We start from the raw sequence: 14,666 nt of genomic DNA, 5'->3' as shown, positions 1-14,666 counted from the left end.
TTACTTAATATAATAGATATTATAGCTAATCTTTTTAAAAACTCTAAGTAGACTATAATATTAGAAGCTAATCTTCTATAGAAGATTCTTCTTTAACTTATAATCTTTTATAAGAAGAAAAGTAATATAATTACTAAACTAGAGATTAAGTAGTTAGTAGTAAGCGTTATAGTATACTTTCTAGGTAACTCTTATAAATATAAGAGCTTCTTCTACTTCTTTCTAGTAATATAGTTAGAGACTCTAGTAATTTATCTTTAAAAGTATATATTACGTATAAATAAGATTAAAACTATAATAAAGATTAAAACCTATAATATACTTATAAGGTATATATTCTAAAGAGATATTTCTACTTATATTTAAAGAGAACTATAAGTGTAGAAGTACTTTAGTCTAGTTCTTGTTCTAGTTTATAGTAATAAAAAAATATAAGGTAATTTCTACTATCTAGTTAGTGCGCTCTAACTAACTATTAGCTTAGAGATACTAAGTAGATATAGTCTAAAACCTTATATCTATTATAAGGTATTAGTAGCTAAATATTTCTTAGATAAAGATAGGTGCGTAGTTACTAATAATAACGCACTAGTTACTCTAATTATAGAGATAGTTAGTCTTTATTAAAGTAATAGACTATTATTTACTAGACTAATAATCTTTACTAGATACTATAATTACTATTTTTAAGGCCTAATATATCTCTATAAGTATTATATTAAAGCTATTCTCTATTTCTAGTAGATATATAATAATATTAATATAGATAACCTTAAATAGCTAGGCTAATTAATTAATAAGTTCTAGAAACCTATAGCTTTTATACTGCTAGGTTTAATTAACTTTATATTAGAGGTAGTACTTAAGATATATTTTAAGGTACTTTATAAGCTTCTAAATAAAAAATAAAGCTTTAATATAGTTATAAGTCTAGTTTAGCTCTTAGTAGTAAAAGCTATTATAAGTCTAGTAGAAAATCTTATATATAAGAGCTTTTAGTATATAGAGCTACTTAGCGCTGTCTTATTAATTCTAGTAATAGATAAGATTATTCTTAAGAAGAAAACAAAGCCTATATATAGATTACTTAGAGTTATTCTTATTAGATTGCTTACTAGAGATAACTATAAGTACTTATTACTATAGTATATTATTCTTATATACCTACTTAAGCTAGGCCTTAAGATTATTATCTATATCTATAATAAGAGTATAGAAGACGTATATAATATTATTTAGAATATCTATATCTAGATTAGACTCTAGTACTAAGGTAGACTAGAGCCTTAAAAAGGCGTTAGAAATAAAATATAGCTTTCTAAGTCTATAGTAAATATCTAGATTAAACTACTATAGATAGATAAAAGCTTTAGCTAATCTTAGATTAAGACTCTTTAAAGACTCTATTATAGTAAAGTAATATTAGTAGATAATAGTAGTTACTATAGTGTAATCTATAAAAATAAAGATCTTTAGAGTAGTTTTAACTATATACTAGAGTTTCTTAATTATCTAATATAAGTTTACTATCTTAAGCTTAGTTAGAAAATAGCGTCTCTCTATAGCTAATAAATACTTTAATAAGAAAGTAAAAGGTTTAATAGAGTACTTCTTAAAGTTAATAAACTTCTTTAGCTAGATAGTAGGTAAAGAACTATTATTATTATACCTAGTAAAAATATTAGAATTAACTATCTTTAGCTTAGAGTCTTCTACTATATAGTAAACTATAGCTACTATACTATATTATTTAGATAAGTTAATATCTATATAAAGAGGCTAAGCGTAATTCTAGTGTAATAGGTAAATAGTGCTATTCTATAATAACTAAACGTTATTAAAAGCTTTGTAGATAGAGCTATCTACTAGAATTATTACTCTAGTTATTATAGCTATTTATACTCTATCTTTTATCTTAGGTATAAAGTATAAAAGCTCTATCTTAAGTATTATAAAAAGCTCTAAGATTTACGCTAGATATAGAGTTTACTTATTAAGAAAGTTAATAGCTTTATAATATATCTTTATATTCTTAGTATACTAGAGAAACTATATTCTTTAAAGCGCTTAGATTTACTTATTAGTAAATATAACGCTAAAAGTGTTAACGTAGTAATCTAGTAGCTTTATAGTTAGATAGTTTATAAATATCTTACTAGAAGCTAGAGAAATATCTATATTATAAATTTAGCAAAAGAATTACTTAAGGTAAATTACATAATTCTTAAGTATCTTAGAGAAGATAATAAAGTTATTAATATAGACTTTTGTAAATACTACTATATTATATAAGAAGAGATTACTATAGCGTTAAATATAGAAAACTAAGTTTTTAAAATCTATTACGTATATATTTAAGATCTTAGCGCCTTAGTGCGTATTAATAGTAAATATATAGTAGTTCTTAGATTATATAGTAAATTAGTAGAAATAAAATAATCTATTAACTACTATAATATAGTTTACTCTTTATAGTCTAGTAAGAATATCTACTTAAGTTATAAGAGAGTAAGCGTTATAAATTACCTAGTAATTAATCTTACGCATATTAAGTATAAGCTAACCTTTCTACTTAATATTAGTAGTAGTACTATTAGCTTTATTAGTATATACTTTCTTTTAGACTATAAACACTAGAATAAGAAAAGGTACTAGTAGATAAGCTAACTCTATTTTTTAGTTATAGGTAAGCTTATTAAATACTTTATTAATAACTTTCTAGTCTTAAGAACTACTATTATATATCTTTAAGAAAATCTTAATACTTTACTAACTTTTATAAAGCTTAATTAGTATAGCGTACTCTAGTAAAATATTAGTAATAGATTTTTAGTCTATCTAGATATAGAGGTATTATATAACTATCTAGCTAAGAAGTTCTTTAGTTACTAGAGTTCTATATATAGTAACGCTAAGCGCTATCTTAGACTTAGTAGAAAGAAAGTTCTATAAATCTAGTAAGGCTATAAGTGCGTAATTACTAGAGTTAATAGAGTAAATAGTATTAGTGTATAGTAGTATAGTATAACTAATAGAAGCTTAGCGTTAGAGACGTACTAGCTTATTTATATTATTTTACAAAATAATATTAAAAGAGCTACTCTTTATTAGTATACTATAAGCGTAGAAATTCTAACTTATAGTATTAAGAGGCTTAAAAAGATAGTTATATAAGTCTAAGAGTAAGTATAAAGTAAGCGCCTAAACCTTAATTATAGAGTAGAGTAGAATTATAACTATATTAGTAATAGTAATCTTTTACTTTTTCTAAGTATTACTATCTTTAGCTTTAATAATTAATCTAGTAATAACTTTTTTATATAGAGGCTATATTATTATATACTTCTTAATATTAAGAGTAATATTCTATAAAACTAACGTATCTATTTCTAAGAGAAGATTAGAGCTAAGGTATTCTATAATAAATACTTAGATTTGCTATAGCGTAAAGACTTATTTACTAGACTTAGTTCTAGAAAGTATATAGAGCGTTAGGTAGATAATCTAAAAAGCTTATATCTTTTCTAGTTCTATACTTATATATTAGATAGGCTCTTATAGATTCTTCTATATAGTAGTTTTAAAATATTTATCTAAGAAGGCTTTATTTATAAGGCTAATAGCGGCACCTATATTAGGTATAATAGTAAGATTAGGTCTATCTCTACTAGCGCGTACTATAAGCTTTATCTTATACTAATTATAAACTATAGTTACTCTATTAACTAGTAGTAGAGCTATAGACTTTATAATCTAAGAGTATAGTACTAGAAGCTTATTTAGCTTTACTAGAGTAATCTTAGACTACTAAAAAGGCTGCGTATCTCTTATAGAAACTAGAGTATTAGTAAATATATTACTTAGTTAGTACTCTAAGGCGTAGAAGCTATAATTATAGTAGATATACTTATAAAGTTTATTATTTAAAGTAAATAATAAGTAGTACTAGGTATAAATAAAAGGCTAGTTATAAACTTACTTATTTACTTAAAAATCTTATAGAATATAACTAATAAAGTAGATATAGCTACTATTATCTTTATTATTAGAGTAGATCTAAGGCTTATAAAAGGCCTAAGATATAGAATTATAATTATTAGAATTATCTAAAAAGTAATTCTAGTTACTTACTAGTTAGCTAGAAGTAATAGAGGCTTTAGCTTATTCTATAAGATTATAGAATAAAACGCCTTTATAATATAGTAGTAAAGTAGTATTCTATAATATTATACTTAAATCTATAGTAGTATTTATATCTAAAAGTATAAAATAGAAGTTTCTGCTAGCTTTAATATATCTAAGATTCTAGTTATAGTACGCGCTTTATAGCTAAAGGTATATTTATAACTCTATACTAAGTTAGCTATTATCTTATTAATATATATTACTTTATAGATTACTATTACTATAAGTTCTACTACTTTAGTTTTATTAGAGCTATAATCTATATCTATTTAAGTAGTCTATATTCTATAGATAGAACTACTATTATATTTTATTTCTACTTTACTATATATGCGTATTAGAGAGTCTACTATAGGTGCGCTAGAAGTTATTATTATAAAAACTATTATCTAGAGAAGTAGAACTATAAGGCTACTAATAGTTAGAACTACTAGTATTACTCTAAGCTAGATTACCTACTCTACTAAAACTATAATTATTATTTTAATAAGAATTATTCTACTTACCTATAGTATTATCTATATAGAAGACTACTTTTAAAATATACTTATACTTTTTAAGTATAAAGAGAAAAGTATTAGATATTATATAGATAATATTATTATGTAGATAGACTTAAATATATAGATTAAGAAGATTCTACGCCTATATAATATAGTAGTTATTATTATTATATCTATAGCTAGTATTCTAGTAAAAGCGCTTAATCTTAAGATACTACTTAGCTAGTAAGTAACTATTAAGAAGGTTCTTAGGCGTAAAACGCTCTTTCTAGAGTTTCTTTATTATTAGAGTAGATTAAATATAAAATAGCTTAAAAACCTACTTCTAGCGCTTAAGACTTTTACTACTAATAATATCTAAGCACTAATTAATCTTAAGATTTAACTAGTACTATAGAAGCGTAGTACTCTTAAAGTATTAGTATAGGTAGTAGTATATAGTATATTTAGCTATAGATTCTATAGTAATAGTTACTTTTATAGAGTCTAGAAAGTTATAGATATTATAGTAGTATATCTTACTAGAAACTTCTACTATATTATTTAGGTACTAGGCCTTTAGTATATTAGGCTAAAAGAAACTAACTTACTTAGATATAAACTTAAGTAACCTTTCTATAAACTTAATATAAGTATTATTATCTATAATTTTAGACTACTTAGGTATTAAACTCTAGTTATTAGTATTCTATTATAATATAGCTAGCGCGCGCTAAGTATAGTTATTACTCTTATCTTACTAAGTAGATTAGAATATAGTTACTCTAGAGTCTTAATATAGAAAGTAGGTAGAGAAACTAAGCTAAAAGAAACTACTATTTCTAAGGTAGTTAAAAGGCCTATTAACGTATTTATAGTAGAGTAGAATATTCTACTAAGGCTATTAGTAAAGAGCTAGACTAGCGCTACTAGTTATAAAACTATTATAGTTATCTCTAGTAAAATAATATACTATAGAGAAAGCTAGCTAGGTTAGAACGTATAAGTAATATCTATGTAATAAAGCTACTAGATTTAGAAGCTTCTTAGTAAGCTAGTTAAAAAGCTTAGAAGCTAGACTATTCTATTCTTAAGAAGGTCTAGAAGAAATAAGTATAGAAGCTTATAGAGAAGCTATAGCGTAGAGTATCTAGTTAGACCTTAGCTATATAGTATAATATTATAGAGTTTTAAAATAGGTATTCTATAGTATATAATATAAGAAATATTCTATAAAGTTACTTTAATTATATAGAGAAAAAAGCTAGTTAGAGATATATAGAGAAAGATTCTAGTAAGTACTTTAAAGAGAGTCTTAAGTAATAAGTAGCCTTAATAGTATATTCTAAAAATTTTCTAGTAGAGTAAAGTTATAAAACTATAGAGAGAGTAGTAGATAAGTAGAGTTTCTAGTAAGTAGTACTATAATATTAAGATAAAAAGTAGAGTTAGTGTAAGTAAGCTCTTATAGAAATACTTTTTATACTATTAGAATCTAAGATACGTATAGAGTAGCCTAAGGCTAAGCCTTCTAAAGCTTATTACTATAATTACTTATATTAAAGGTATAGTCTATTCTTTTTAAAAAGTATTAAATTTAATCTTTTTACTAGGCTCTAAGGTTACGCTTCTATTATTAATTCTTAGATAAGTACTTAACTATTAGTAGAACGTCTAGAAGAAAGAAGTATAGTAGCTAAAGTTATACTATATTAGTAATAGATAGTAAGAAGCTATAAATCTATTATTAGATAAGTAACTATTAAATAGAAGTGTCTAATTTACTATTATTCTAAGTAGCCTTATAGTATATTAATAAAGAGAGAGCCTTAATAAAAGAGTTTAGTATAGATATATATAAATACTATAAGTTATAAAATAATCTATAAACTAGAGGTAACTCTAGTAATAGAGGCTATAGTAAAGGTAAGATAGATAGCTAAATAATAGGTAGTAAGAAAACTTCTAGTTTAATAGTAAAAGTAACTAGCTAGAGAGAAAAGACTAGTAGAAGTATAAGTTCTATAGCTTATAGCGCAGAAGAATTTTATTAGAGTATCTTTTAAATAGTAAAAGTAGTAAATATATAAAAACTACTAGTTAGAGCTCTAAAGTTAGTAACTTTCTTATTAATAACTTATCTAGTAGCTCTAAGTCTCTTAATAGCTAGTACCTAGTACTAAAAGTAGCTTTATTCTAGGTTATTTTTAAAAAAAGTACGTTTTAGAGAAAAAAAAGACTAAATACTATAGATAGAGAGAGTTATACTAGTCTAACTATAACTTTTAAAAGATATAGAAGTTTTATATAGTTTAAGAATAGTCTAAGTAACTTTAAGCTTACTATAAGAGATAAGCTCTTAGTACTTAGAAGTACTATTTAAATATACTATAAGATTATAGGCGCGTACTACATTAATTATAGTAATAGATAGAGAGTTAGGTATTATAAAAAGAATAGAGCTAGTTAGTTATAGCTAGAGCTAAACTAATAGTAGTAGTAAAGAAACTAAAGCAGCAAGTATACTTTATATATACTTTAGTACTAATATAAAGTAGTTTTTAGAGAAAATATAATAGTAATAAGAGTATAGTAAGAAATACTACTATAGTAGTAGAGTTTATAATAAAGGTGTAGTAGTGTATAAAGAAAGAGAAGAAAAGAAAAAGAAAAATAATATAAGTATTTTTATACTTATTAGCTAGCTAGTAAGAATCTAAGTAGCGTATATATAATATGTATATACTAGGTATATAAAAAGAGAAGAAGTATTTAGAGAGTATTATTAAATTAGAAGTAGCTTTTATAAATCTAGTAGTTATTTATTAGAACTATAGAAAGTATAGCACTAGTAAATAGAAACTATAAATTAAGAGAAGAAGTAGAGTAGTTCTACTAACTATACTAGTTAGTTACTATAGGCTTATAAACTAGTAATAAAAGTAAAATAAACTAATTAGGTATATTAAAAAGAGTTCTTTCTAAAGAGCTTAATAAGAGAAGTAAATACTACTAACTATTATTAAAGGTAAAAAAATCTAGTAAAAGCGTTACGCTTATATTTATTTAACTAGAGATATCTATTACTATAGCTATCTAAATATTAGTCTATTTATAAAAAAAGCTATCTATATCTAATTACTATATTATAAAATATAGGTTACTAGGTACCTAGTAAATATATTAGTTACTTTAACCTCTATAGAGCGTTTTAGTAAAGATACTAGTTCTTTATAGTAACTTAGTAATATAGTAGATATACTTAATAGAGATAAGTAGAGAGTATATAAGAAGAATTATAACGCTAGAAATAAAAAGTATAAAACTAGAACTTATAAACCTAAGAGTAGCTACTAACTATTATAAATAAATAGGTTTAATATAAATAGTATAATAAGTCTAATAGGCTAAACTAGAAAGAGTTAAGCTCTATATACTTAGTATATACTATACTTAGTAGTTATATAACACTTTATATAATAACGTTATATTTTCTTAATTATAGCAGAGCCTTATTAGAGAGGCAGCATAGTAGAGGCTTAGAAAGGTAGCAGCGCTCAGCCTAATAAGACTAGCCCAGCCTAATTATGTAATAGTGCCTCGTCTCTATAAGCGAAAACCTAGGTACGCTGCCGAACAGTTTGTTAGGAAGATAAACGCATCAATATATATATAGGCAGACGAATCCAGTGCATCGTCGCATGATACCTATAGAGGAATGACAGTCCCATCTACGAAACCTCACCACGATTAAAAAGAGCTTAGCCTTACGGAACTACTTACTGCATTTTCGGCGTGTGCTCGTAACCGGCCGCAAGGCAGCGAAACGATTCGCAGTGTATAACCAAACTACCATACCAAATAAGCCTCGCAGCACCAACACCTACCCCAACCCAGTGTCTTCAGCGCTTAAATAAACTCAACAACTTCCCCTTATCATTCTCACCCACGCCAGCACTAGAACCCACCAGGATGCACCGCATAACAGCACCGTACAAGATATCAATCATCTCATCCCTCGCAGCCACAATCTCGTCCTTCTTAGCCTTGTACTTACTATTCAACACCTCGATCTTTTTGTGCAAATTCCTGGCAAACTCGGAGTTCTCTCGGGCCAGCTTTGCGCTCTTCGCGGCATCGGTGTACATGGCTACCTTCATTCCGTCGTACATGGCGGTCTCAGCTGCCTCCAGTTCCTTAACGAAGCGATCGTAGTGGTTGACGACGTTGTTGTCAAAAACGTTGTGTCCCTCTTTCATAGTCTCGACTTCGTCAATGATCTTTTCGGCGGCTGCCATGCGGCGGGTTTGCTTTTCGTTCAGGGATTTGTAGCGCTCGGTGAGAAGGGCTCCGAGCTGAGCGGCTTCTGATACGCCGAGGTCGCAGAGCTTGGTGAGCGTCTTGACGTCGATGAGGTATTCCGTCAAGTTTCCGATGCCGTAGCTTGGAGTGTAGTCATTGCTGTTGCCATTGCCGTTGCTATTGTCGTTGCTACTGCCGTTGGAGTTGTCATTGCTGTTGTCATTGCTGCTGTCATTGCTGGTGCCGTTGCTACTGTCGTTGCCGCTGCCTTTGCTGTTGTCATTGCTGTTGCCGTGGCTTGCAGTGTAGACTTTGCTGTTGCAAATACCGTTGCCGTTGGTGTTGCCGTTGCTGGCGCCATTGCTGGTGTCGTTGGTCATGGGGGCCTTTCCTTTGCCTTTATAATTGGATGAGAAATTTGACGGGCCGGCGAAGGTTGGGGACGAGACGATTGGAGGTGAACGCGGTGTAGGCGCAACGGAACCTTTGGCTGAAGGCATACTGGCGGTTTGACGAACAGGTGAGCGAGATGTATACCTGATAAAGCCGTAGACTGATTGCATATTAAGATTTTGATAAAGAGGGGCTCGTTGACGATAGCTTTGTGGATGATGTTGGTGTGTAGAATGAAGGATGATGGTGTTGGGAGATGGGTAGGCTTGCTTCACCTTGGTTCCTGCTTGCTGGTTCACCTGAGTTCCTCCGCTCCTCCCTCGCCGCCTGGAGTCGCGAGCAGTGTGGCAGCGGCAGATGGCGAGACACATGCCGCCATCACCTCTTGATTCCGGAGATTGGCTCTGACTCAAGCGTACGCACGCCATGAAGCTACTCGTGACCAAGGGAGAGATGTTTTCCAAGAGCCCAGTATTTTGTAGAGTCCTGCATATGCTGCGAAACAATGAATACATCGGCAACGTTTTCGGTTTACCATCATGGATCAACAAACGATGTTTGAAAAGAGAATTTTGACATCGATACCAGCATATAAGACGTACTGTTCTCCAAACAAACAGAATTAGACACCGTAAGCGGCGTAGCACTTCGCTTGCCCTCCATGACACTGATCCGTGGAACGAACATCGACTTCACGATTTGAACACAGCCAGACTGCATGCCTCACCGCAGCCTCAGGCACTTCCCACGGACAGCCCTGCCTGGTGTCGTCGGACACATCGGTCTAGGCATGCACCCTGGTAGGCCGGAGTATCACGTAAGAAGCCGAGGCAGGCCCGGAGAGGCGGGGAGGAACGACTGGAGCCAGGGAGGTGGGCTGATTTCTCGGTCTGGAGCCCCCATCTGACGGTAAGCGGCGATGTTGGATCGGCGTCGATGCTCCGCGAAGGATGGAGCATTGATGTGCAGGTAGGTGAGCAGCTGTATGTCGAGGAGGAGTAATCAGGCGCGGGATGTAGGCAAATGTCTCACCGCTATGACTACGCTCTATGTCTGTACGGGTTCGCTGGGAACGGTCAGCAGTGACGTAGTGACGGCAAATGGCGAATTGCGGGGGTTCCAGGTCGCAGCGTGGTTGCACATGTACATCATCTGAGGTCGCATAAGACGTCGAGGCAGGTACAAAGTGCCGACAGGCGTGTGTAAAGCCGAGAGCGTGGACTGGGCTCCCTGGTGCAATTACGGGGTGTGAGGAGAGCAGACATGGTGATGGTTCGCGCGAGGAAAGCAGGCCGACGAGCGCCCATGACCAGTCATCAATACGAGATGGTCAGAGGATAGATTGCTGACGAAGAAGGCTGGGCTGGGAAGAGGGCGAGGAGTGGGCGAGGAGTGGTCGAGGAAGTGGCGATGCGACGGTGGCAGGCGCGCCAGGCCGGATGAGGAACCATCAACAATCAACAGTAAGAGTGAGGGCAGCGGCAGGGAAGCCGCGTGGGGTGAGAGATCGGCATGCCGAAGCCAAGCCTACAGTAGTCGTGTTATGCTGGTCGTAGGCTAGGCTCACTGCAATCTAGCATGCTAGGAAACAATTGACTACCCCAGAGCCTACTTCGACGTTGGATCGATACGTTGCATGTTCTTACCTTGATGGAATCCGGAGTAGGCTGCACGATCTGCTCAGTCTTTTCTCTCTATGAGGCGGGCGGTCATGCTGGTGAGCGCTGGCGGTTGTCTCGAATGTTCGGGCCGTTCAGTGCCGCCCCAGTCTTTATAACAGGTCCGGGTCAGTTTGGTCTGATTGGATACCAACCAGACGGTTCGCAGGTTGCATCAAGTCGAGCGAGCGACTGGGCTGGGTCAGTCTGCTACAAGCGGCGCGCGCACAGCGACTGTTGAGCAGAAGCAAGAGTTAGCGCTCGCCATGGGGCATAGGCGACGGTTAACCGCTGGGTTGCGTGCAGTCTTGGGCCGTCGCACGCTGAAGCCCCTTCGCAGTGCATCGCCGTGGAGGGCCAGCCCTGGCCTATTGGATGCAGTCGCGCTAGCCGGTGGGCTGGAAGAGGGAAGCATCTACCCAGCACTCTTGGCGGGTTTGGAGCCGCGAGCAAAACTTCGGTCCCTCCCTCGAGGTCCCGACCTTCTTTGTCTCCTGATGCACTAGCCCGTCTGCTGCGACACTGTCCTGTTGTTGTTGTTTTGCGCCTTGCCCTCACGACTAACGGCCGATCCCCCGACGCCCACGACGACACGGCCGACCGCAATTGCCTCGACTGCTGTGCCAGCCGGAGCTGCACACCCCTCTCCGCCCCCAGGAGCCTCAAAGCCGCGTCCACCGCGTCCAGCAACTGCCGCCTACCAACACGCACCACCCTGCGCCGCAGCCACGTCCTGGCCGCGCACGCCTCCAATGGCCGTACTGGAGAGCACTGCAGTCGCCCGCGACGCCAAACCCGCCCACCTCGCCTCGTCTCCCCTCGCCCGGGTGATGCGCGAGTTCGAGGAGCTCGTCCAGGGCTTCGAGACGGGGCTGCTGCGCTCGCTCGAGGACCCCGCCGCCGACGACGTGACCACGCCCAAGAGCACCGCCCGGCGCGACGAGATCCGCCGCGAGGCCTGCCGGCTGGCCATCTCGGACCTCAGCAACCAGTACACCCCCAAGTACATCCGCCGGTCGCTCGACGCCGCCGAACTCGAGGGCAAGCGCGTCGAGGACCAGCTGCAGAGCCTCTCGCTCAGCGGCCGCGCTGCCGACGACGAGAGCGACCTGGGCAGCCTGCACAATGGCTACTTCCGCCTCTACTCCACCGAGCTCTTCGACCTGCTCGGCCAGCCCACGGAGCTGCGCTTCGGCACCCTGCGCTTCCACAAAGACACGCTGAGCCTGTCCGAGACCCCCTCGCCGCCCCACGTCACCGTCGAACTCGCCCTCAACGACGCCTTCTTCGTCGCCGACTCGGAGGAGACGCTGCCCTACCACACGTTCCGCCTGCCCACAACGCCCTCGTTACAGAACCGCGGCATACGCAGCCGGAAGTACGACGACGACGGCACCTTCCCCGAATACGACTCGTGGCTGCTCTTCACCTTCCTCGGCAACGGCTGCATCAAGCTCGAGGTGCCCATCGAGATGTGCGCAGACGTCTACGGCGGCTGTCTGCGGGGCCGGGAGAACGAGGAAGTGCTCTTCTGGGGTTTCTTTGTTGACGATGACGAGTAGCGTCGCATCACATTTGCTTGGACTGGAGTTGGTATCAAGAGCTAGACAGGGCTTGGCATTGGAGTTGGGCGCAAAGGACTGGCCTGGTCGGCCGCCGGAACGGGTGCTTGGACATGCATTCACGACTCACGAATTTCCTTAACTGTACCTTCCTCTTCTCATCCTCGCTGCGGGGCCATATTCCCTCACACTTTAGGCCGTCAATCCTGCGCGTCATTACATTCTTTCCAATTGCGTTCTGGGCGGCATTGTGCATAGCAGTTTACAGTTTACTCCTCAAAAGGCGGACGATGAGGTAGATGATAGAGCGCATGGAGCGACACAGCATTGGTACTCGATAATACACACCGACGGACAAATCACATGCGCCGGATAAACCTTCTGCCGATCCCTTGCTCTTACCTTTTCTGATGTCCAGCCAACCTTTGCATCTGCATTATCCTCAATTCGGCAGTCCACAAAGCAACATGGCGCCCACCTTGCCCGAAGCAGACGCTGCCGCTGCGAACACGCCCGTTGTCGCAAACACAGGATTCAGGTTGGGCGACGAGGAACAATTTTCAGATGCAAGCGACAGCGACCAATCACAGACGAGCCAGCGAAGCGCTTCCCCGAGGCGAGCAAACGGCCAGGCGCCTGCGACCAAGTCGAAGAAGAAAAAGCAAAAAGACCGACGCAAGATGGGCGCATTGGCTGATGAGTTAGTCGACGTTTTGGGCGACGCCTTCTCGACGCCCCAAACCGACCTGCAGAGTGGTATGTCACGTGGTGGATATGACGGTCTAACGTCTATTGATCCTACGCGCACTTGCTTTTGGCACGTGCGACCGGGGTGAGCGAGTCTAACATGATGCAGGCCCGGTTCAGCAAGCCAACGGCGACCAAACTATGGCCATTGATTCCGAGCCTCTGGGCAAGAAGATGAGTGCGTTCTCCAACGGACCCTCACACGTTCACTTCACCGTCATACTAAACCTTGTCTAGACAAACGCACCCGCCAGAATCTCGCCAGGATGCAAGCACGCAAAGAAAGAAAAGTAGCTAACCCCAAGATGGACATGTCGGAAGACAAGACATTGCAAGCCCAAATGGCAGCCGCGGAGCGCATAGGTATGTCCTTGGACGCATATCGCAAGATCGGCAGTGGCAAGGGCATGTCAAGAGCAGCCGCACGCAGAGCAAAGAAAGACGCCATCCGAAAAGAGCGAGCTGCAGCCGCGGTAGACGAAATGGAGATTGGATAGAAGAAGCTGAAAAGACGTGCGTGGTGGCTTGAGATGAAAGTGCGGAGAAAGCATGAAGCTAAGGAATGAGACATGCAAAAAGGCCGATGCATCAAACAGCATTTTCCCATGTCGCATGTTTTCGGACGTGATATTCTTTTTTGTTTCTTTGCGCCTGCTTGAGAAGAGGGAACATACAAGCCATACGCCACTGTCGTAACCCTCTCACGTCTCCGCCAAGTCTCACATGTTCGCACCCAAAACTTAGCGTTCGCACCGCAAACTACGGTTCCTCAACCGCTCGCTGAAAGCTAACGTACCGTTTCTTTCGGTCCTACCCTCCTTCTACGCGAGCGTTTTCTGTCACTCTCGCTTACCTTGACAATGCGGGTCGACTATCGTCCTCGTTACCAAACGCGTGGCAACGCTTCACCGCACATCGTTATCAAAAGCAAAGAGGCAAAACAAAAATCGTTCAGTGTGGCTGGCAAGATAGTACTTCCTACCCTGTTTTTTGTGCCGATACTGCCCGGCAGCGTGGTTTCGCTCCGCGGCGTGCATCAGTGTTTTGCGTGATGTGAGGCTTGCAAAGAAGAAGAAACGGTGTCACAAAAAGTAAGACCTGCATGCAGATATGTGTCACGTGAGAGAATGCTGTTGCGGACCCTCTTTTCTGCCAACGGATGCGGCCAGATAGGTTGACGGTCTGGTGCCTCTTTTGGGTATGGAACGAGTCAAGGGGATGTTACGCAAAGGGGTTCAGATACCCTGATTGAGCAGGCCACATGCGTTGTATGAGATGTGGCAAGCATGGTGCAGGCAGTATGGAGACCAAATAGGAAGGTGTGGGGAGTAGGATTG

The 14,666-nt window shown here is 37.8% G+C and overlaps 3 protein-coding genes across 3 annotated transcripts; 2 read left to right on the top strand and 1 right to left on the bottom strand.

The window, feature by feature from the left end:
• Positions 1-8,569: 8,569 nt before the first annotated feature.
• J4E92_009392 (uncharacterized protein) lies at positions 8,570-9,469 on the bottom strand (the record flags this gene model as incomplete). The annotated part of the gene is made up of 1 exon (XM_051500740.1): positions 8,570-9,469. The coding sequence occupies one exon, from the start codon at positions 9,467-9,469 to the stop codon at positions 8,570-8,572; it is 900 nt and encodes a 299-aa protein (XP_051349087.1).
• Positions 9,470-11,772: 2,303 nt separating this feature from the next.
• On the top strand, positions 11,773-12,582 carry J4E92_009391 (uncharacterized protein; the record flags this gene model as incomplete). The annotated part of the gene is made up of 1 exon (XM_051500739.1): positions 11,773-12,582. One exon carries the CDS (start codon positions 11,773-11,775, stop codon positions 12,580-12,582), a length of 810 nt encoding a protein of 269 aa, XP_051349086.1.
• Positions 12,583-13,049: 467 nt separating this feature from the next.
• On the top strand, positions 13,050-13,826 carry J4E92_009390 (uncharacterized protein; the record flags this gene model as incomplete). The annotated part of the gene is made up of 3 exons (XM_051500738.1): positions 13,050-13,338; positions 13,439-13,507; positions 13,567-13,826. The coding sequence occupies 3 exons, from the start codon at positions 13,050-13,052 to the stop codon at positions 13,824-13,826; spliced, it is 618 nt and encodes a 205-aa protein (XP_051349085.1).
• Positions 13,827-14,666: the final 840 nt, after the last annotated feature.

Source organism: Alternaria infectoria, assembly GCF_024043175.1.
Source record: "Alternaria infectoria strain BMP 0036 chromosome Unknown scaffold_23, whole genome shotgun sequence".
In the NCBI taxonomy this organism is placed as follows: Eukaryota; Fungi; Ascomycota; class Dothideomycetes; order Pleosporales; family Pleosporaceae; genus Alternaria; species Alternaria infectoria.
This window is presented reverse-complemented; position numbering and strand designations above follow the sequence as displayed.